Source organism: Aquarana catesbeiana, linkage group LG06, assembly GCF_042186555.1.
Source record: "Aquarana catesbeiana isolate 2022-GZ linkage group LG06, ASM4218655v1, whole genome shotgun sequence".
Lineage (NCBI taxonomy): Eukaryota > Metazoa > Chordata > Amphibia > Anura > Ranidae > Aquarana > Aquarana catesbeiana.
Window position 1 is genome coordinate 70,896,395 of NC_133329.1, and position 22,675 is coordinate 70,919,069.

At 44.3% G+C, this 22,675-nt stretch overlaps 1 protein-coding gene across 1 annotated transcript in view; it reads left to right on the plus strand.

The window, feature by feature from the left end:
* Positions 1-22,675, plus strand: part of LOC141147621 (uncharacterized) — a 205,277-nt gene that overhangs the window by 79,577 nt on the left and 103,025 nt on the right. Inside the window, exon 7 of the mRNA XM_073634852.1 lies at positions 9,461-9,526. Coding sequence (XP_073490953.1) covers positions 9,461-9,526 — 66 coding nt within the window. The remainder of the gene's footprint in view (positions 1-9,460; positions 9,527-22,675) is intronic.

Genomic DNA, 22,675 nt, shown 5'->3' on the forward strand with positions numbered 1-22,675 from the left:
CGCGTTCAATGCTCCTTCCTCCGCTCACAGATCAAACGTAATACGCACGCGTGTTACGCTTTATAAACTGCGCATGCGTGTAACTCCGCCCGCCCCTGACGTTCTTTCTAGTGTATTCCCCGCCCCTTTTCGTTCGGCGCAGTGGGGGAAGAGCATGATGGCGGACATACAGCAGGTGCGGGCTAATTGTAGCAACGAGGAGGAGGAGGAAAGGGCGGATCCAGGCACGTCCCGATCCAGAAGGAGACGTTTTAAGGCCACAAATATGTCGTTTGGGGAGATGTTGGAGATGGTCGACATCATGAGGAAGTCCGACTATGACGGAAAATATGGGCCTTACCCCCACCCCAACATCCGAAAGGCCAAAATCATTGGTAAAGTGGTCCGGAGTCTCGAGCGGAATTTCGGGGTACGAAGGTCTAAAGATCAGCTCAGGAAGCGGTGGTCGGACCTGAAGTTGAGAGAGCCAGAGCAGTACCGAAAGATCCGGAGAGTGCTGCAAAAAAGTAAGTAGTTGTGCTGTGTTCCTATTCTTTCTGTCTTTATTCCGTTCGTTCTGCTCCATATGATTTTAGTAATTGTAACGTTTAAAAAGGTCAACTTTAATGTTCATGGGCCCATTATTCGTTCGTATCAAACATTTTTCGTTCGGCCTCTAGAACACCATTGTTTAGGCCATATGCATTTTCCCACATTTTTTTTGGGCCTACTTGGATGCCAAATATTTGTTTATGTAGATGGGTTTGTTACTAGAATGAAATGCCAACTAGATTGTGTGTAAGGAGAGGACACTGAGCAGCTGTTTTCACATCTGGACACTGGAGCACTAGTGTGGGACACAAGAACACCATATTTATTAGGGGGGGCACACAGGTGCTCCAGTGTATACTATAGGGGGGGCTACATCTGTGAAGCCTGTACCAAACAGGTAAAGTATTGCAGCTTGACAAAGGGCAATAAAAAATATACATCTTGGAACTCGGCTAAAATAGACAATTGTACCCCACTTCCAAGCAATGTTTCCTATTTCTATAGTTCTGCCATCAAATATCTGTGTGCTAAGTATACCATTTTTGTTTTACATAGGGGAGAAAAGACTCGGGGGACACCCCTCATCCCAGGAGACCAGAGACCCCCCCCTCTGGAAGAAGGGGAAATACCTACCCAAGAAGCTGAGCAGGAGGAAGAAGAAGATGTGGTGGAGATTGGCACCACAACAGGTGAGTGTCTGCGACCACAGACTCAGGTAAAAGAGATGGATGTTGTCAGATTTTTGAGACCTTTTTTTTTGTTCTTTATCTCTTTTTAGGTGATCGTGATGTGAGGGAGAGAGAACGCTTTACATCTGAAAGTGCCCAGATACTGATAGGGGAGATCATGGGGTGTAATCTCCAATTGCAAAACATCCAGCAACAAATCACTGATGTTATTAAAAAAAATAATAACATCATTGATGTTTTGGGGCGAATTTAAACCCCACAAAATCACCTGTTTTATGGTACCAAACTTTTTTCAATGTTTAGAAAAGCCAAATTTGGAGGATGCACACAGTGTGCCAACATGTGCTATCTGCCATCACGGGAGATCAATGGACGCGTTTTGGGGGGGCAACCCCTTCCTCAATTATAAAGTAGCGTTGAGGAAGGGCTTGCTCCCCCAAAACACGTCCCTTGATCCCCCCTGATGGCAGATAGCACATGTGGACATTCGTAAATTGGTGTGCATTTTCCAAATTTGGCTTTTCCAGGGGTGATTTCCCCCCATCTGAACGCTATATCAAACCCAGTTCCTAAATACTGATGTCTGATATAGCCTTCAGGTTTTACCATATGTGAACTTTGTAAGTTCAAGTTTTTTGGCTTTCTTGTTGGTTTTACACAGGCCTGTTTTATCTGAAATGGATATTTTGATTTTTCATAATGCTACTGCAAACATTGTTATACAACAAACATGTTGGTTTGTTTTAAAAACCTTTGGTAAATGCACATGTGATTGTGCAGGTATAAAAAAGTGCCTTACTCAAGAATGTGTGGATTATTGTCTCAACACTACAACACTTTTGGGGTGATGTAATTGTTGTTTTATGCACAAATGGGGGTTATTTCCTAAGGGCAAATCCTCTTTGCACTACAAGTGCAGGTTCAGTGCAGTTGCAAGTGCACTTGTAGTGAAATGTGTTTTTGCATTTAGGAAGTACCAGCCAACACTGTTTTTTATAAGGTTACCCAATCACGACATTTTCTGCACTCAACACATTTCTGTCAGGGTCAGCTAAAACAAACACAAGCAGTAAATGTCCACCAAGAATTTCTTTTGGTTGTTTTTTATTTAAAAAAGGTGTCAGAGATTGTCTGGCATATTGATAGCCCCCCTACCCGCAAAGAACTCCAGGTATCGTAACCGGACATCACGGGCATTCAGGGAGGGAAAGCCAGGACGGCCGCTTTCAAGTGCCGTCATTGTTGAAGTATTTGGGATTCCGGTCTCAGGCCCAACTGAGCCAGCATAGTTGGCTGAATGTTTTCGTAGAAAATTATGGAGAACACAGCAGGCAAGTATTATATGGTTCAGTTTATACTCCGCCATATGGATGGGTGTCATAAATAATCGGAACCGGCTGGCCAGGATTCCAAATGTGTTCTCCACCACTCTTCGGGCTCTGGCCAGCCGGTAATTAAAAACCCTCTGTTCCGGGGTGAGGGTCCTCATCGGGAATGGCCGCATCAGGTGGTCCCCCAGCGCAAATGCTTCATCAGCAACGAACACAAATGGGAGACCTTCAACATTGTCCTCTGGAGGTGGCAAGTCCAAGCTGCCATTCTGGAGACGCCTGTAGAACTCCGTCTGGGCGATCACTCCACCATCGGACATCCGGCCATTCTTCCCCACGTCCACATACAAGAAGTCGTAATTAGCTGACACCACCGCCAACATCACTATACTATTAAACCCCTTGTAATTATAATAGTACGACCCTGAGTTGGGTGGTGGGACGATGTGGACGTGTTTCCCATCAATTGCCCCTCCGCAGTTAGGAAAGTCCCACCGCTGGGCAAAGTGGGAGGCCACAGTCTGCCATTCCTGTGGCGTGGAAGGAAACTGTTGAGGAAAAAACAATAAACATTACTATTTTTTCTCAGAAACCTGGCAAGCAGATTAGACACAAACATTATGGGACAACCTCCAGATAGCATTTATTAAGGGGAATTTAACTACAACAAAGTATAAGGTACACCTATCATATTCCCCCCCCCCTCTCATGGGCCATTTCTAACATTATAGGGGGAGGGGACTCTTGGACAGGTAACCCTCTTCACTTCATTGAGAGATGAATGCCTAAATACAGGGTATTACTTGGAACAGCCCCTCCTTAGTTACACTATTGGCAGCCCACTGGACAGGTAAGTGTCATAATACAAAGATATAAATACACACTGTACACATTTGAGCACATTTGGACATTCTGCTATTACCTATCAAGATCATAATAGGATACAAGAACTTTAAACAGTACCATTGGAAAGTATACAGGCAGGCCCTTGCACTACATGCTTTGGGGAATTCATCCATAAATCTGAGCACTAAAGAGGTGGGTATAGTGTGTATGGGTTTGGCAAAGTCAGCAGATAGATGATTGAGGATAGAGAATTGGGATCAGCTGACTTAGCAGTTGGGGGAGGGAGGGTTACAAAAAATTTGGGGACACCACAAAAAAAAGCCTCTGGCCCTCTGCCTGAATTTAAATCAAAAATAACATTTCAAAACATTTTATGGGGTGTTTGGGGTAAAGCACTACTATGGAGCTGATAAAATACATTGTTAAGTGACTACATGAGGTGAATATAGGGCAGGAGACACCATGCTGGGGAGGTTATTGAAGGGCAAATATGTATGAAGGACCTAAAATAAGAATTACATAAAAATCCAGCATGCATGAGGACAAAGGGGACATTCACAGCATAATACAATCATGGTAATTAGGGAATGAGGAAAGAAATACAATATATTATCAAACATTCAATACAATAAAATGTGATATAAAAGGATAAAAATCTTACCTTCATATACTCCTTCTGCAGGACCTGGATGATGGCAGAACAGGTCTCTGGGATAATGATCCCCAGAGCCTGGGGGGAGATGCCTGTCGAGAACTTGAGGTCCTGCAGACTTCTCCCTGTGGCCAAATACCGCAAGGTAGCGACCAACCTCTGCTCCGGAGTGATAGCTTGCCTCATGCAGGTATCCTGCCTGCTAATATAGGGGGTCAGCGAAGCCAACAAACGGTGAAACACGGGGTCCGTCATCCTGAGAAAGTTCCTGAAATCATCAGGATTATTCTCACGGATCTCACGGAGCAAAGGCATATGACAGAACTGGTCACGCTGAAGCAACCAATTCTTGGTCCATGAACTCCTCCCCACCCTGTTCATGGACTGGACTTGTGTCAAGGTCAGGACCCCAACACCAAGCCCCCGCACAGCACGAACTCTACGAGGAGTACGCATACGAAACATGGCTAGAAATCAGTCGGCTGCTCAGAACGAAGTAACAGAACGCACTGAAGAACAGCAAGGCCTGTGAAGAGCGACCTGAAAAACAGCAACGAGCGGACAAGATCGCACAGAAAACTCCAATACGAACTGACTGCACGCACTGAAGAGCAGATACAAACCCACAAGCACAAACTGAACGGCAGAAAACGATCTGAAAGCCACGAGTCTGAAAAAGCGCGAATCGTCTCTCACCAAACTTTTACTAACACGAGATTAGCAAAAGGAGCCCAAAGGGTGCTGCGCTTGGTTCTGAACCGGCCTTTTCTAGTCTCGTCGTACGTGCTTGACGTCACCGCGTTCTTGGCGATCGGAAATTCCGACAACTTTGTGCGACCGTGTGTAGGCAAAACAAGTTTGAGCCAACATCCGTAGGAAAAAATCCGAGGATTTTGTTGTCGGAATGTCCGATCAATGTCCGACCGTGTGTACGGGGCATAAGTGTTGTTACTGGCAGGATCTTCAGGTAAGAAATTTTGCAGCAAATTCACAAAAAAAAAATTAGTATTCCCACTTTCGCAGCCAAATTAGAATTACACCTACTTTATTTTTGTTATATGTTCTCATTAACATAGCGTAATTTAATAGAAAAAAAAATACCCGATGGTTACCTTTTTAAGGGCTTCTTACTTGCTTAAAAACCCTTACAGGCTTTTGTAATATTTAGAAGGGGCTGTGGTGTAATGTTTAACATAATTAAAGGATAAGTTCACTTATAGCAACGTGTTACATCCATACCTGGGTGCAACATGTAACATGTTACCAAAGTACCTGCCTGAATCCCCCCCCCAATTCCCCCATGTGACAACAGGCAAGGGATCCTCTCCCCACACAGCGCATCATTTATTCACAGAATACTGTGAATGAATGAACAACAAGTACCGCCTGCCAGCACAGCAGGCAACTTGTAGTTCTAAATGAACTGCGAAGATTCTGGTGAGCACTCTTGTAGTTAATTGATTCTTGTTGCACTTCAGTAACAGTCTGTACTGTGTTCACAGTTCTTCATTACCAACTGTAAACTAGATTTGAACACCCTCTGTCCTAACCAAGGGTTAACAATGGGTTGAAAATTTAGAGGCTGCCCTCCTGCATTGTATATTAACCACTTCAATGTTGGACAATTTTACCCCCATCCTGCCCAATCAATTTTCAGCTTTCAGCGCTGTCACACTTTCAATGACAATTGCGCACTTATGCAACACTGTACCCATATTAAGATTTTTTTTTTTAATTATTTTTATTGTCGTTTTAATCGTAGATTACAAAACAGAGCCTCTTGGGCATACCCAGGCTCGGAGACACAAAAGAACTAAAATTAAAACAGTAAAAGCAAGACTAAAATATCCTAAAACAACCAAGAGTTGTACGCTCAGTCCAACTATGCAAATTGGGGTACAGGAGTTTAACCAGGCAATCTTCAAAGGCAGACATAATAACGAGATGCCCTCCCTCCCAGAACCCAGTCATGCAAGAAATCAGACACAAAGTTACACCACTTAAGGAGGAACACATTTCATAGCCTGACACTCATTAGTCGTTCAGAGAATCTGCATTTGTAGCTGAAGACTCCATCCAGATATTCCACATTTTATGGTACACCCCGTCGTAGACAGATAAGTGGCCTTATACAATAGTAGGGCTGCATTAATTAAACATTTCAAGAAATTAGTGGATGGTGCAATAGGGGATTTCCACTTGAGTACAATGACCTTGCGGGCATAATATAGTAATAATCATAGGTGTGCGCAGCCTCTTGCATTAAGGTGTGCACCCAAAGCTCAAATACATATGCATGTGTATATGTACTGATGGTGTCAGTAGGGCAGTGGACAGTGTAATTTTGTTAATTTTCTGTTCCAAAAATTTTTTTGCTTTTGTAACATTTTTTGGGGGGATGAAATATCAGTGGTCTAAACAGAGGGGAATATGCACCACACAAGGCAATTAGGGTGTGCCCAGGCACACCTGGCACACCCTGTGCGCACGCCTATGGTAATAATCTTAGAAGGGTTCGGACCACCGGGCGATTGGCCAGAGGCTCTACAAGTCCTAACAGACACACTTCCACCGTCAGCGGGACTTGAATAGTGGTAACTGTTAGAATGAATGTGGTGACCTCATTCCAAAAAGAATTTACTTGTGGACAGGTCCAGAAAACATGCGTGAAGTCTGCTGAGGGTGCGGCGCATCGCCAACAGGAATATTTGGGTACATTTTATGTAATCGTTAGACATGTGCGCCATCAATAAATTTGTTTCATTTCGTTCCGTTTCGTATTAGCCGTTAGTTCGTATTTCGTAATCCGTGTCTGAAATTCAATTTGGATTCGTACGAAATACGAATTTTCGTTAAATTTTCGTAACAATTACGAACGTTCGCTGTGATGAATTTAAAAAGAATAAAATACCTTTCTCAATATGGCAGTCGTCGGACTCATTATGCTCATTATGAGGGGCTCCCACCATCCCTGTGCTGACTTCCTCCTGGGGCTGTACCCCTGCTGTGCTCAATATGAGGGGCTCCCACCATCCCTGTGCTGTGCTGACTTCCTGGGTTTGTACCCCTGCTGTGCTCATTATGAGGGGCTCCCACCATCCCTTTGCTGTGCTGACTTCCTCCTGGGGCTGTACCCCTGCTTTGCTCATTATGAGGGGCTCCCACCATCCCTCTGCTGTGATGACTTCCTGGGTTTGTACCCCTGCTGTGCTCATTATGAGGGGCTCCCACCATCCCTGTGCTGTGATGAATTCCTCAGTTTGTACCCCTGCTGTGCTTATTATGAGGGGCTCCCACCATCCCTGTGCTGTGCTGACTTCCCAGAGGAAGTCAGCACAGCACAGGGATGATGGGAGCCCCTCATAATGAGCACAGCAGGGGTACAGCCCCAGGAAGAAGTCAGCACAGCACATGAGCACAGCACAGGGATGGTGGGAGCCCCTCATAATGAGCACAGCAGGAGTACAGCCCCAGGAGAAGTCAGCACAGCACAGGGATGGTGGGAGCCCCTCATAATGAGCACAGCGGGGGTACAGCCCCAGGAGGAAGTCAGCAAGGTAGAAATACAAAAACAAAATTAATTTAAATAGGCACACTAGTAAAGAACATAAGAAACATGATTACTAAACACCTTTGCTTAGCGCCTACTTGTGGCAGATTGTTTAACTAGTTCCTGCAACATTACCTACTACATATTTTCAGTGATAAAGGGTCAAAGAACCCATTCCTCAGCCTTCAGGTCACATTGGGAAACGTGTTCACACACAAGAGGGGCCCACATGAGATGGGGTTCCAGGTTGTGGGACACATGGCACTACAGAGTGACCCTTCTTACCACCACCAAAGACATGGTTTGCGGGGGAGCCTAGTCAAGCCAGACTAAGTCAAGCCAGACCCTAGTCAAGTCAGACTAAGCCACCACCCTTTTCCCAATCAGAAGTGGTCTCAAAGCCTATGCTCTTCAGGCATAAGCTTTCTCTCTTTTTCCATAAGAATAAGACTTGAGTTTGATTTCAACTTTAACTTTTTCTTTACTTAACCCAAGGTTGTACGTAACAGTTCAATGTTTACCATTAACTTTTTCAAATCTTAGTCCATTTTTCATGGCTGACCCAGTCCAGATCCGTTACCCACCACAAGGATTTTTTGTTACAAGTTTCTTTTTTTAGGTTGTATCCAGCTACTGTAGCCTGCTCCTCTGGGGAGGCCTTCACATGGTTGTAAGCTAGGCCCAGACTCCAAAACTCCTTCTAGCCACAAGCTCTCCTTTCCTTTTTTTACTCCATCCTGGCTCCACCCCAAACCATGCCTATCCCTGCTAGAAATAACAAGTCTCCCATTTGGGACATCTTTTTCACAACCAGACCATTCTATAGAAGGCATACATTTTTGAGTTTTAAAAAATGGGGCAAGCTGTGCACATCCATAGACAGAGGATTTGTTTGACAGCAGCAGGAGCCAATGGCTCCCACTACTGCCTGATCCTACTGTGAGGAATGAAAGAGGGGAAAGAAGAACAGAGGCCGGGCACAGTACTGGATCGATGTATTTGAGTTTTTAGGGAGATGGGGGGAGAAGAAGCCAGTGGAAATTTTTTTACCTGAACTCATAAATGCATTCACGTAAAAAACCTTTTGATCTTAGAACCACTTTAGGCCTAAGAAATCTCGTATGTTATAGCACATATTGACTGACAAGTTCAGTTTTTGGAGATATCTGGGGTTTAGATGACCCTCAGTGTTTCCCCTGCACTCACACAAAAAAACAGGGGAATAGAGTGCCCAGTCAGAGAGTCCCCTCCTTATCCATCCACAGCAGCTAAGGTTTGACAGCTTTGAACCCGGAAGTGCTCAGAGCAGAGTGCTTTTGGGTTCATGCTCTGCAGAGGAGACCAGGGAATGGATGTTTACCAATGTCTTGCTTACCATCCTGAAGCAATTTCTTGTAATCCCTGGCCCAAAGAAAAGGCAAATGAGCCAGGCAACCAATGGGAAGGGGGGAGAGGGGAGGGGTTGCGCAATTAGAACAATTTAGAAGTGACCAGGTAGCTCTAAAACTGCTCAGATAACTTCTAGAGGGAAGCCAGTAGAATGCAACAGACGCAAGCCCACAGCCATGAGCTTGTGCTCATCCTGTAACTACTGCACTGTTATACCAATGGCAGCTGTAAAAGGCTTAAACCATTATCAGGAGAAACTCTACAATTACATCACTTTGTGACATGTTTTATGTAGTTCTGTTTGGTTTGAACTATGTATAATTTATATTATACAATTTAAAGGATCCCTTTCGCAAACATATTGTTGTCTGGTAACTGTATGGGGTTAATACCTGTAATGACAGTATTCAGTATATGAATCTCTTTATTTGACATGCCTTTAATTATATTTTTCTTCATATTCCTGTCAAAGAAAAACAATCGGCAACTAAAACCACTGGAAACGGTCCTGCACATTCAAAGCGTCCACCAAAGAAAGGTATGGTAGCTTCAGCAACATCATCTCTCTTACAAACTGTGACACACCAAAGAATGGTCAGTTATATGGATAGACCTGACAGGCAGCCCAGTGGGCAGCTGATGGCTTACAGCAGGCTGATGTTTCTGCAAAGCAGTAATTTAATTTTTTAAGTCTGAAAACAGTAAGTGCTGTTACTGGCAGGATCTTTAGGTAAGAAATTTTGCAGCAAATTCTCAAAAAATAATTAGTATTCCCACTTTCACAGCCAAATTAAAATTACACCTACTTTATTTTTGTTATATGTTCTCATTAACATAGCGTAATTTAATAGAAAAAAATTACTTGATGGTTACATTTTTAAGGGCTTCTTACTTGCTTAAAAATCCTTACAGGCTTTTGTAATATTTAGAAGGGGCTGTGGTGTAATGTTTTACATAATTAAAGGATAAGTTCACTTATAGCAACATGTTACATCCATACCTGGGTGGAACATGTAACATGTTACCAAAGTACCTGCCTGCACCCCCCCCCCCCATTCCCCCATGTGACAACAGGCAAGGGATCCTCTCCCTACACAGCGCATCATTTATTCACAGAATACTGTGAATGAATGAACAACAAGTACCACCTGCCAGCACAGCAGGCAACTTGTAGTTCTAAATGAACTGCGAGGATTCTGGTGAGCACCCTTGTAGTTCATTGATTCTTCCTGCACTTCAGTAACAGTCTACCTATACAGGAGGTATGGGTAAACAGCTGTACTGAGAGTCTGCAGGATCCTGGCATTGCACCCACCATCTACTGTTCGCAGGTGCAATGCTCTGCAGGCTCCTAAGTAAAACAATAATAAATGCACATGTTTTTACTTGCAAAATGTAACCCTGTCTGTACTGTGTTCACAGTTCTTCATTACCAACTGTAAACTAGATTTGAACACCCTCTGTCCTAACCAAGGGTTAACAATGGGTTGAAAATGTAGAGGCCACCCTCCTGCATTCTATATTAACCGCTTCAATGTTGGACAAATTTACCCCTATCCTGCCCAATCAATTTTCAGCTTTCAGCGCTGTCACACTTTGAATGACAATTGCGCAGTTATGCAACACTGTACCCATATGAAGTTTTTTTTTTGTTTTTTTTAATTATTTTTATTGTCGTTTTAATCGTAGATTACAAAACAGAGCCTCTTAGGCATACCCAGGCTCGGAGACACAAAAGAACAAAAATTAAAAAAGTAAAGGCAAGACTAAAACATCCTAAAACAACCAAGAGCAGTCCAACTATGCAAATTGGGGTACAGGAGTTTAACCAGGCAATCTTCAAAGGCAGACATAATAACGAGATGCCCTCCCTTCCAGAACCCAGTCATGCAAGAAATCAGACACAAAGTTACACCACTTAAGGAGGAACAAATTTCATAGCCTGACACTCATTAGTCGTTCAGAGAATCTGCATTTGTAGCTAAAGACTCCATCCAGATATTCCACATTTTATGGAACTTCTTAGCACACCCCGTAGACAGATAAGTGGCCTTATACAATAGTAGGGCTGCATTAATTAAACATTTCAAGAAATTAGCGGATGGTGCAATAGGGGATTTCCACTTGAGTACAAAGACCTTGCGGGCATAATATAGTGATAATCCTAGAAGGGTTCGGGCCACCCGGCGATTGGCCAGAGGTTCTACATGTCCTAACAGACACGCTTCCACCGTCAGCGGGACTTGAATAGTGGTAACTGTTAGAATGAATGTGGTGACCTCATTCCAAAAAGAATTTAGTTGTGGACAGGTCCAGAAAACATGCGTAAAGTCTACTGAGGGTGCGGCGCATCGCCAACAGGAATCTGGAATATTTGGGTATATTTTATGTAATTGTTAGACATGTGCGCCCGTCAATAAATTTGTTTCGTTCCGTTCCATTACGTATTAGCGGTTATTTCATCATTCTTGTCTGAAATTCAATTTGGATTTGTACGAAATACGAACTTTCGTTGGGTTCGTTAAGTTTTCGTAACAATTACGAACGTTTGTTATGATGGATTTAAAAGGCAAAAAATACCTTTCTCAAGTCGTCTTCCAGGACGGCACCCTGAGAGATGACAGGTCCACCTGACAGGAAACACAATCAATCAAGAGGTTAAAGGCCCCCGCCCCTCCCTGTGCTCCTCAGTTTTTGATTGCGTTTCCGCACAGCGAAACCGTTTGTTATTTTTTCTTATGAGCCGAAGCCTGGGGCTGGTGGTCTCCTCCTGGGAGCCGGACCAAATGCCTGGGAAGCCGCTGGGTCCGGCTGGATATTTTTATCCTAACTGGGGGGCCCCCCTATTCTTTCCTCAGGGGGGGCAGCAGAAATTGGAAGAGCCCCCCTGAGTGCTGAAGGACCCTGGGTACAGTGGTGTACCCAGAACTTCAGGGGCCAAATTTTCCTGTCTCCCTTCCTTACCTGTGCGGTGGCCGTGCAGATAAAGGAGTCTGGTTTCCTTCGAAAAGGCAGCGTTTTTCTCACGCAGGGGGGGTAGAGTCCTATGCAGCGGTGCTGGTCAGGACTTTGCCATTCCTTCACCCCCCCCCCGCCCGCCCGACCAGCCGAGCAACCAGCCGTTTGCTGGGATCACGCGGCCGCTTCTCTTTTGCTGAGAACAAGCTCAGTGTCCTGTGGGCGCTCGGCGCCATTTTCCTGAGGATCTGGAGGACTGACATCACTTCCTCCTTTGAACAGGAAATGACCTTGGCGTGCGCTGCGCCATTTCCGGTCTTCGGCAAAATGGTGGTGGCGGCAGTGCGGTGTGAGTTACACAGAGGACATAAAGCCAGAAGGAGCAGGTGCCCACTTCTCCTCTGCCGCTTCTGGGTATCCAAGGATCTCTTACTGAAGCAGCATGGATCATGAGGAGAGACCTGCAGGGTCTGCGGCCATGGAAGAGACCACAGGGGGAGTCTGACCGGCCTTCGGAGGTTTAGATGGGGGAGGGTACCCCAGCTCTTCTCTTGTGAGTTTCACAGTGTTATATGCCTGTGTCTTTCTTTTTCAGGGGACAATGCTACTGCCCGTGAGGTTGCCAGCCGTTCCGTGAAATCCTCCACTCGTTCTAAGAGATGTGGGAACTCTAATGATAGGTTGCCCCCAGATCATCCAAAACCCTTCTGCTTTAAGTGCATACAGAAGCTGACAGGAAAGGAGACATCTCAGTTAATGAAGGAGTTCCTCACAATACAAACTGAGATGCTGTCCACTTTAAAGGCTTTTCAATCCTCCCTTAAACCTAGCGAATCAGAGGCTCATACTAGTAAAGACGCCTCCTCCCAGGAGGGCTCTGCTTCCTCTAGGGGCTTTAGATACCGGGCGGATGCACTAAGGTATCCCCTACCTCAGGATTCAGAGGAGGAGGGCGAATCTGAAACCCTTGAACAAGGATTTTCGGATGAAGGGGTGTTGGACAGCCAAGAGGAGGATGGGAGGGAGGACTCCAAGTCTAGCAGGCATATATTTTCAGCTGACGACATGGAGGATCTTCTGAGAGCCATTTACGCTTCAGAAGAAATTCAGGAGCCTGCTACGCAGGTTTCTGCCCAAGATAAAATGTATAGAGGTTTAACTAAGCCTCAAGCCAGGGTTCTTCCTGTACATTCCGCCCTCAAAGAAGTCATCTTGAGGGAATGGAAAGAACCAGAAAAAACGCTCCTGAAATACAAAACATGGAAGCGTAGGTGCCCCTTTACTGAGGAGAATGAGTTAAAATTTTTCAAAACTCCTAGGCTAGACGCCTCTTTGGCTCAGGTTTCTAAGCAGTCTGATCTTTCCTTCAAAGACACCGGTAATATAAAGGATCAAATGGATCGGAGGGTTGAAACCATTCTACGCAGAGCATGGGAGGCTAACGCCGCGGCTATGAGCCCCGCGTTGGCCTCAGCTTGCATCGCAAGGAATGCGGACACGTGAGTCTGTAAACTGATGGACCACGTATCCCGAACCTCCAAATCTAAGGAGATCTTGGATTCATTGGAGGTCATAGGGAATGCTGTCGCATACTTAGCAGATGCTGCGGTTGAGATGGTGCGTACAACCGCCAAATCAGGTGCTTTATTAAACTCAGCCAGGCTAGCCCTCTGAGTTAAAACTTGGGATGGGGTTAACTCATCCAAAACCCATCTATGCGGTCTCCCTTTTGAGGGGACCCTCCTTTTTTGGTACTGGCCTAGATCAGACCCTGGCCAGGTCTACCGAAAAGGGGAAGAAATTCCCTACTAAACTTGGAGGGAGAGGAAGAGGTTTTTTCGAGGCCCCCAGGAAAAAAAACGCTTCTCTGAGAAAAAGGTCTCCCCTAATAGACGTTGGGGCGCTGGAAAGGACAAACAAAAATCAGGCATTCTCTTTTCCAGTCAGAAGTCAGGTGACAAGACCCCTAAATGACTTTCCAGTAGGGTTCACACAGAGCCCCCATATTCTTCAAATTGTAAGAGAGGGTTACAGATGAGAGTTTCTCTCCCCTTCCGCCCCCCAAATTTCTCTTGACTTACCTTCCCAAGGACCCCTGCAAAGCAGCAGGAATCCTACAGAACATAGAAGAACAGGAGGTCATAATACCAGTCCCAGTGGGCCAGCAGGGTCAGGGTATTTACTCCCACATTTTTGTGGTAACAAAACCCTCAGGAAGGTATCGTCTTATCATAAATCTAAGGAACCTCAATGTTTTTAACAATACAAGAAGTTCCGCATAGAGAGTGTTTATTCTCTCAGGAGACACCTCCTCAAGGACGTGTTCATGGTAACTTTAGATTTAAAGGACGCCTACCTTCATGTCCCTATATTTCAGGACCATCAGGTCTTCCTGAGATTTGCGATTGCTGCTCCAGAGGGAGTGCAGCACTGGCAGTTTGCGGCCCTCCCCTTTGGACTGGTATCCAGTCCAAGAGTTTTAACGAAGGTTATGGCAGAAGTGGTGGCCTTCCTGCATCTCCAGGGAGTGGCACTGATTCCCTATTTAGAAGACATTTTGATTTACAATCAGGATCAGCTACTTCTGGATCTATCCAGAGTAATGAAGACCCTAGAATCCCTGGGATGGATCATCAGCAAGGAAAAATCCTCGCTGACTTCTGCCCAAACAAAGTCGTATCTAGGTTTCCTGGTGGACTCCTCGGAACAGAAATTAGTTCTACCCCAGAGCAAGGTAGAAGGCCTTATATCAGCAGTCACGTCACTGCTACAGGCAAAGACCATCTCCTACAGAGGTATCATGAGGGTACTGGGTCTGATGACTGCATCTATCCCAGCAGTTCCTTGGGCTCAACTACATTACAGGACTCTCCAGCACTTCCTCCTATCCTCTTGGGACAGGAAAAAGAGACTCTCTGGACATAGAGGTTGCCATTCTGGTCGAAGTAAAAGACTCTCTTCACTGGTGGCTTCTTCCTCAGAGGCTTCAGGGGGGTCACCTTTGGAGCCAACTTCAGCTTCTCAGGATAACTACAGACGCAAGTTCCTGGGGGTGGGGGGCCCACCTGGGGGATCTAATAGCTCAGGTGTCCTGGGATCCAAGGCAAAGAAGGGCCTCCAACTTTCGGGAGCTTTTGACCATAGGGGAGGCGCTAAAAGCTTTCGAGGGGAGGATCAGGGACCAGGAGGTTCAGATCTCATCAGACAATGCCACAGCGGTAGCATTCCTGAATCATCAGGGAGGCACCAGATCTTCAACTCTCCTGTCCCTGTCATCGGAGATCCTGTGTTGGGCGGAAAATCTGATTCTCTCCATTTCCGCACTCCACATAAAGGGAACTTTGAATATAGAGGCAGACTACCTCAGTCACAAAGGAAAGAAGTCTTGCGAGCCACAATAATCCAATGCTCAGTGTACACAAAACATAAAAATATAAAAATAAATATCTAGCAGCAAACGCAGTTCACGTATTCATAACCGTGCAAAGAATATAAATAAAAATTTACGCTGCGCTTAATTATATACCATAAAAAGGTAATACCCGAAATCACTTGAAAAATAAAAATCCAAGAAAATATATATTTATACACAATACTTCCTACGTGCAATGTGCATAACACCATCTAAAGTACAATATATATATGTTTGAACAATTCTAAGTGCAATGTGCATACATATAATTATAATAATAACAGATCATACATACTTGTGCATATAATAAATATCTAATCCAGTGACAGGCTAAAAAACATGCAATAACTCACATAAAGTGCGACATGCAAAGATATGTTAAATTTTAAAATTAATTTGCATATAAGTGCCCAGTGAGCCTTGAAACTCAATTAGTACGATCTATGTTAGTGAAATCCTTATAATAGTGTCCAAAATATCCAAATTAAATGTGCATCCGTATCCAAAAGAAACTATTAAATGTCCAAATCATCCAGCGTGCTGAATTCAAGTGTCACAAACAGCCATGATGTGCCTCGGTGACCCCCCAAAGTGATTGCGCTCACCTTAGAGCGTGTGACACAGTGGTTAGCTGCGTCAAATCACGCTGTGTAGCCACCCCCTGGGCTCTGCATAGCAAGCTAGATACGATCTCCATTCTGGGTTAATATGGCTCCATAGACATCAAATCATGAAATAAAAAGAGAGACTATATATAGTGTAATACTATTAAACGATATTTATTAAATAAAAACCACTTCCCACAAAGGGGTACTCACATTCTCTTGGTGCTGCTGTGCACCAAACAATAAAAAACTGTATAAAAACGCTGATTGGTATGCCGCGGGGTATACGCTTCTCCCAGCTCAGCTGTGTGCTGCTCACTCCGTCCTGGCCCCTCCCCTACGCGTGTTCGACACAGGGAGTCACGTGTCTTCATCAGGGGGATATTCAGGGGGGTCACAGAGGCACATCACGGCTGTTTGTGACACTTGAATTCAGCACGCTGGATGATTTGGACATTTAATAGTTTCTTTTGGATACGGATGCACATTTAATTTGGATATTTTGGACACTATTATAAGGATTTCACTAACCTAGATCGTACTAATTGAGTTTCAAGGCTCACTGGGCACTTATATGCAAATTAATTTTAAAATTTAACATATCTTTGCATGTCGCACTTTATGTGAGTTATTGCATGTTTTTTAGCCTGTCACTGGATTAGATATTTATTATATGCACAAGTATGTATGATCTATTATTGTTATAATTATATGTATGCACATTGCACTTAGAATTGTTCAAACATATATATATTGTACTTTAGATGGTGTTATGCACATTGCACGTAGGAAGTATTGTGTATAAATATATATTTTCTTGGATTTTTATTTTTCAAATGATTTCGGTATTACCTTTTTATGGTATATAATTAAGCGCAGCACAAATTTTTATTTAGACTACCTCAGTCGTCAGCCGATTCTGCAGGGAGAATGGGAATTGAATCCAAAGGTCTTCTCCCTGGTAGGTCGGCAGTTTGGCATTCCAGAGATAGATCTCTTTGCCCGCAGAAGAAACAGAAGGGTAAGGAGATTCTTTTCCCTTGCCTGAGAGAGGGGCTCAGAGGGGATAGATACATTGGCACAAGTCTGGGACTTCCGAGTGGCCTATGCCTTTCCCCCCCTTGAGGTTAATTCTGAGGATTCTTCAAAAACTGTTCCTCTCGGAAAGCAAATTGATTCTGATAGCCCCCTGGTGGCCCAAGAGAGCTTGGTTTCCAACCCTGCAGGGTTGGTACATAGCCCCACCTCTTCACCTTCCTGTTCAGTACGACCTTCTTCTTCAGGGTCCAGTCTGCCATCCAGACCCCAGCTTCTTCAAGCTGCGGCCTGGCTCTTGAAAGGCAGAACCTGTGGGAGAAGGGCCTGGCGGACAGAGAAGTGGATACACTGCTCCTTAGTAGAAAACCGATCACAAGGCGTATTTACGCTAAGACCTGGGGGATTTTTTCTTGCTGGTATCAGGTGAGAGGGACTTCACAGAAAGAGATCTCCGATATTTTAGAATTTCTCAAAGATGGAGCAGATCTGGGTTTGACAACCAAGACACTTAAGGCGCAGGTCTCAGCCTTGTCCTGCTTTCTGGAGAGACGCTTGGCATTACACCCCCTGATCAAGAGATTTCTCTTGGTCAGAGAGAGGTTGTCCCCTGTTCAGGTGTCTAGGTGTCCACCTTGGGACCTTACCTTACTACTAGATGGGTTCACAAGGGCCCCGTTTGAACCAGTAGATCAGATCCCCCTTAGGATCCTGACCTTTAAGTTGGCCTTTTTGCTAGCAATCACCTCAGCCAGGAGAGTAAGTGACATCCAGGCCTTCTCGATTAAAGAGACATTTTTTCGTTTATTTGAGGACAGGTTTGTACTTAGGCAGGACCCCCTGTACCTCCCTAAAGTAGCATCAAAGTTCCACTGGACTCAAGAAGTAGTGCTACCTTCATTTTGTAACAATCCCAAGGATGAAAGGGAAGTTTCTTTTCACTGTCTGGACATCAGACGTTGTTTATTATCCTACCTGGAGAAAGTTAAGGAGTTTCGAAAGTCCAGCCATCTTTTAGTTAATTTTTCTGGCCAAAAGAAGGGCCAACAAGCATCCAAGACTTCCATAGCCAGATGGATTAAGCATACCATTTCTTTAGCCTATCAGCAGTCCGGTAAGGCAGCTCCTAGAAACCTTAAAGCACATTCCACGCGATCTCTGGCAACCTCTTGGGCGGAAAGGGCCGGAGACTCGGTGGAGCAGATATGTAGAGCCGCTACATGGTCAAGCCAGAACACTTTCCTGAGGCATTACAGGGTGGAGTTACTATCCCCTCAGGACCTGGCGTTTCGCAGGAAAGTCCTGCAAGCGGTTGTCCCGCCCTAAAGGTAGGCCTGAGCTACTTGCTCTTCTCTCAGGGTGCTGTCCTGGAAGACGACTTGAGAAAATAACCTAGTAATCGTGTGGGTGTGAAATACACTCTATGGAGTTTATTTACTAAAGGCAAATTAATTTTGCACCACAAGTGCACTTGGAAGTACAGTCGCTGTAGATCTGAGGGAGACATGCAAGGAAAATAAAAAAACAGCATTTTTGCTTGCACATGATTGGATGATAAAATCAGCAAAGCTTCCACTCATTTCAGAACTTCCCCTCAGACCTACAGCGGCTGCACATCCAAGTGCACTTGTAGTGCAAAGTGGATTTGCCTTTAGTAAATTAACCCCAATGCATGATTTTAAATTGAAGCAGTCTGTCCCTTGCAGGGAGACCAAATGTGAGAAGGGGTTTGTCCATACTTCCTCCAAATCCTCTGTATTCATTGTAGGAAAGTCCTCACCCATCTGGCCCTGAGGGTTTCAAGTCCCCCATGTACAGTACAGTTGGGCTCATATGTTTACATACCCTGGCAGAATTTATGATTTCCTGGCCATTTTTCAGAAAAAAATGAATGATAACACAAAAACTTTTCTTTCACTCATGGTTAGTGTTTGGCTGAAGCCATTTATTATCAATCAAGTTTGTTTACTCTTTTTAAATCATAATGGCAACAGAAACTACTCAAATGATCCAGATCAAAAGTTTACATACCCTGGTGATTTTGGCCTGATAACATGCACACAAGTTGACACAAAGGGGTTTGAATGGCTATTAAAGGTAACCATCCTCACCTGTGATCTGTTTGCTTGTAATTAGTGTGTGTGTAAAAAGGTCAATGAGTTTCTGGACTCCTGACAGACCCTTGCATCCTTCATCCAGTGCTGCACTGTTGTTTCTGGATTCTGAGTCATGGGGAAAGCAAAAGAATTGTCAAAGGATATGCGGGAAAAAAGGTAGATGAACTGTATAAAACAGGAAAGGGATATAAAAAGGTATGCAAGGAATTTAGAATGCCAATCAGCAGTATTCAAACTCTAATCAAGAAGTGCAAAATGAGGAGTTCTGTTGAAGCCAAACCACGGTCAGGTAGACCAACTAGTATTTCAGCCACAACTGCCAGGAAAATTGTTCGGGATGCAAAGAAAAACCCACAAATAACTTCAGGTGAAATACAGAACTCTGAAAACATGTGGAGTGGCTGTTTCAAGATGCACTTGAAGAAAGATAGGATGCATGCTTGCGTCGCCAGAAGAAAGCCATTACTATTAAAATGTCACAAAGTATCCCGCTTACAATGCGCCAAACAGCACAGAGACAAGCCTCAAACCTTCTGGCACAAAGTCATTTGGAGTGATGAGACCAAAATTGAGCTTTTTGGCCACAACTATAAACACTACATTTGGAGAGGAGTCAAGAAGGCCTATGATGAAAGGTACGTAGGTGGATCGCTGTTGTTTTGGGGATGTGTGAGCTACAAAGGCACAGGAAATTTGGTCAAAACTGTTGGCAAGACGAATGCAGTATGTTATCAAAAAATACTGGAAGAACATTTGCATTCATCAGCCAGAAAGCTGCGCATGGGACGTACTTGGACATTTCAACATGACAATGATCCAAAACACAAGGCCAAGTCGACTGTCATTGGCTACAGCAGAATAAAGTGAAGGTTCTTGAGTGGCCATCTCAGTCTCCTGACCTCAATATCATTGAGCCACTCTGGGGAGATCTCAAACGTGCAGTTCATGCAAGACAGCCCAAGAATTTACAGGAACTGGAGGCTTTTTGCCAAGAGGAATGGGCAGCTTTACCATCTGAGAAGATAAAGAGCCTCATCTACAAATACCACAAAAGACTTCCAGCTGTCATTGATGTTAAAGGGGGAAATACACGGTATTAAGAACTGGGGTATGTAAACTTTTGGTCAGGGTCATTTGGGTAAAAAGAGTAAACACATTTGATTGATAATAAATGGCTTCAGCCAAATACTAACCATGAGTGAAAGAAAAGTTTTTGTGTTAGTCATATTATCTGAAAAATTGCCAAGAAATCATAAATTCTGCCAGGGTATGTAAACTTATGAGCACAACTGTACATTAGGTAATAATTCTCTGTATATAGTGGACAAAGGCTTAATCGTAGATTCATGTTTGAGCAAGTCCTCTAGAGTTGAAGTATAAAAAGCCACTTGTGAATTCTCTAATTGAGTATTAAAAGCATGCCTAAAGGCCCGTACACACGATCAGACTTTTTGACAACAAACATGCAAATTAGCTGTTTTGGAGCAACATCCGACCGTGTGTATGCTCCATCGGACAAACTTTTTCTGTTTTCATCTGACTTTTGTTGGCTGTGCGAACGGACAAACTTTCCGGCAACAAAAGTCCGATGGAGCAAAGTCCGATCGTGTGTACACGAAAGCATCGGACTTTTGTACAAACTACATTACGCGGCCGCGAGAATGTTTCCAGCATGAACCCATCGCGCTAGTTCTCGGCGACAGGGTACTACTGTACATCTTGTGCTGGTCTGGCTGCAATAGGAAAAACACATATTTTCCTATTGCGGCTAACACGAGAGGGAATTCCCCTCTGGGGGCATGCCAGGCCCTTAGGTCTGGTATGGATTTCAAGGGGAACCCCCTATGCCGAAAAAACGGCGTGGAGGTCCCCCCCAAAATCCATACCAGACCCTTATCCAAGCACGCAGCCCGGCCGGTCAGAAAAAGGGGGTGGGGACGAGCGAGCGCCCCCCCCCCCCAGCACGAGATGTACAGTACCCTGTCACCGAGAACCAGCGCGGGTCCGCGCTGGAAACATTCTTGCGGCCGCGTACTGTAGTTTGTTCAAATGTCCGATGCTTTTGTGTACACACGATCGGACTTTGCTCCATCTGACTTTTGTTGCCGGAAAGTTTGTCCATTCGCACAGCCAACAAAAGTCCGATGGAAACAGAAAAAGTTTATCCGATGGAGCGTACACACGGTCGGATGTTGCTCCAAAACAGCTAATTTGCGTGTTTGTTGTCAAAAAGTCCGATCGTGTGTACGGGCCTTAAAGCTGACCCCCCGTGCATATCCGATCCACATATTTAATGCCCCTGAGTGCCCAGATATTCGAGTCAGGTATAGACATGAACTCCAGTAAAGCTGGGTTGCCATATTAAATTTTTATAATTGTTTTTACAAAATTGTTTTCTTTCTGTGGTATTTAATCACCACTGGGTTGTTGTTTTTTTTTTTTTTTTGCAAAATGATTGAAAAAAGAATGAAAAGTTTTTCTTCGTTTTTGTTATGCTTGGCCACAGCGATCACATGATAACTAACGACAGTGATCTGTCATCGGCTGTGTCCGGCGGACACAGCGGGTGACAGATCATGCCGGACAGCGCCCCATGTGGTGTGTGTGCGATCCTGGGAGGATGTCATATGATGTCCTCCCTGGATAACAGTGCTCCCGCCCTGCCGTCATTTTACAATAGGCCAGGCCGGAAGAGGTTAAGGAGGAATAGCTCAGTCTGTGTGGGGACAATGACAGTACAAGAGAAATTTGTATGCCTGCTATACACGGTAAGTTTTTTCTCCGTTCAACCCAGCGAGCTGAACAAAAAAAAAATGAGGAGCTGACAATGTTAGTACAGTGTTCTCCCTGCTGTGCAATTGTGTTATGACAGGGAGACCACCCCTACAGAACACACCATTAGCATATGGGTACATTAGGTATAGATGCAAACAATAGACACATCTGATGGGTGAGGGTAATTTTTTTGCCTATAATATGCTCAATCGTAGCAGCTGCTTGTAGCCATATAGGTTTCAAAATTTTGCAGTTCCAGAAAGAATGTAAAATGGTACTGTAGCGGTGTAGTTGCCACTAGTAATAAATATCCACCAATTCACCCCGCTGCCAGACTCCCATATATCACTTGCAGAGACAATGAACATTTGCTGGTTTTGTTTTTTTTTATTGGGGGTACAGCTTGGTTGGGGAAAAGGGGTATATGGGATGCCCATAGAATGGTTAATTTCGCTATCATACTCAACCACCTCAATACGGGGCACTTTCACCCCCTTCCTTCCCAGACCAATTTTCAGCTTTCAGTGCTCTCTCACTTTGAATGACAATTACTCAGTCATGCTACACTGTACCCAAATGAAATTTTTATCATTTTGTTCACACAAATAGAGCTTTCTTTTGGTGGTATTTATTCACCACTTCATTTTTTATTTTTTGTAAAATAAGCAAAAAAAGAGCGAATATTTTGAAAAAAACCCAACATTTTCTACTTTCTCTTTTAAAAGAAACCAAAAAAAATTTAATTTTGTCGAAAATTTAGGCAAAAATGTATTCTACCACATGTC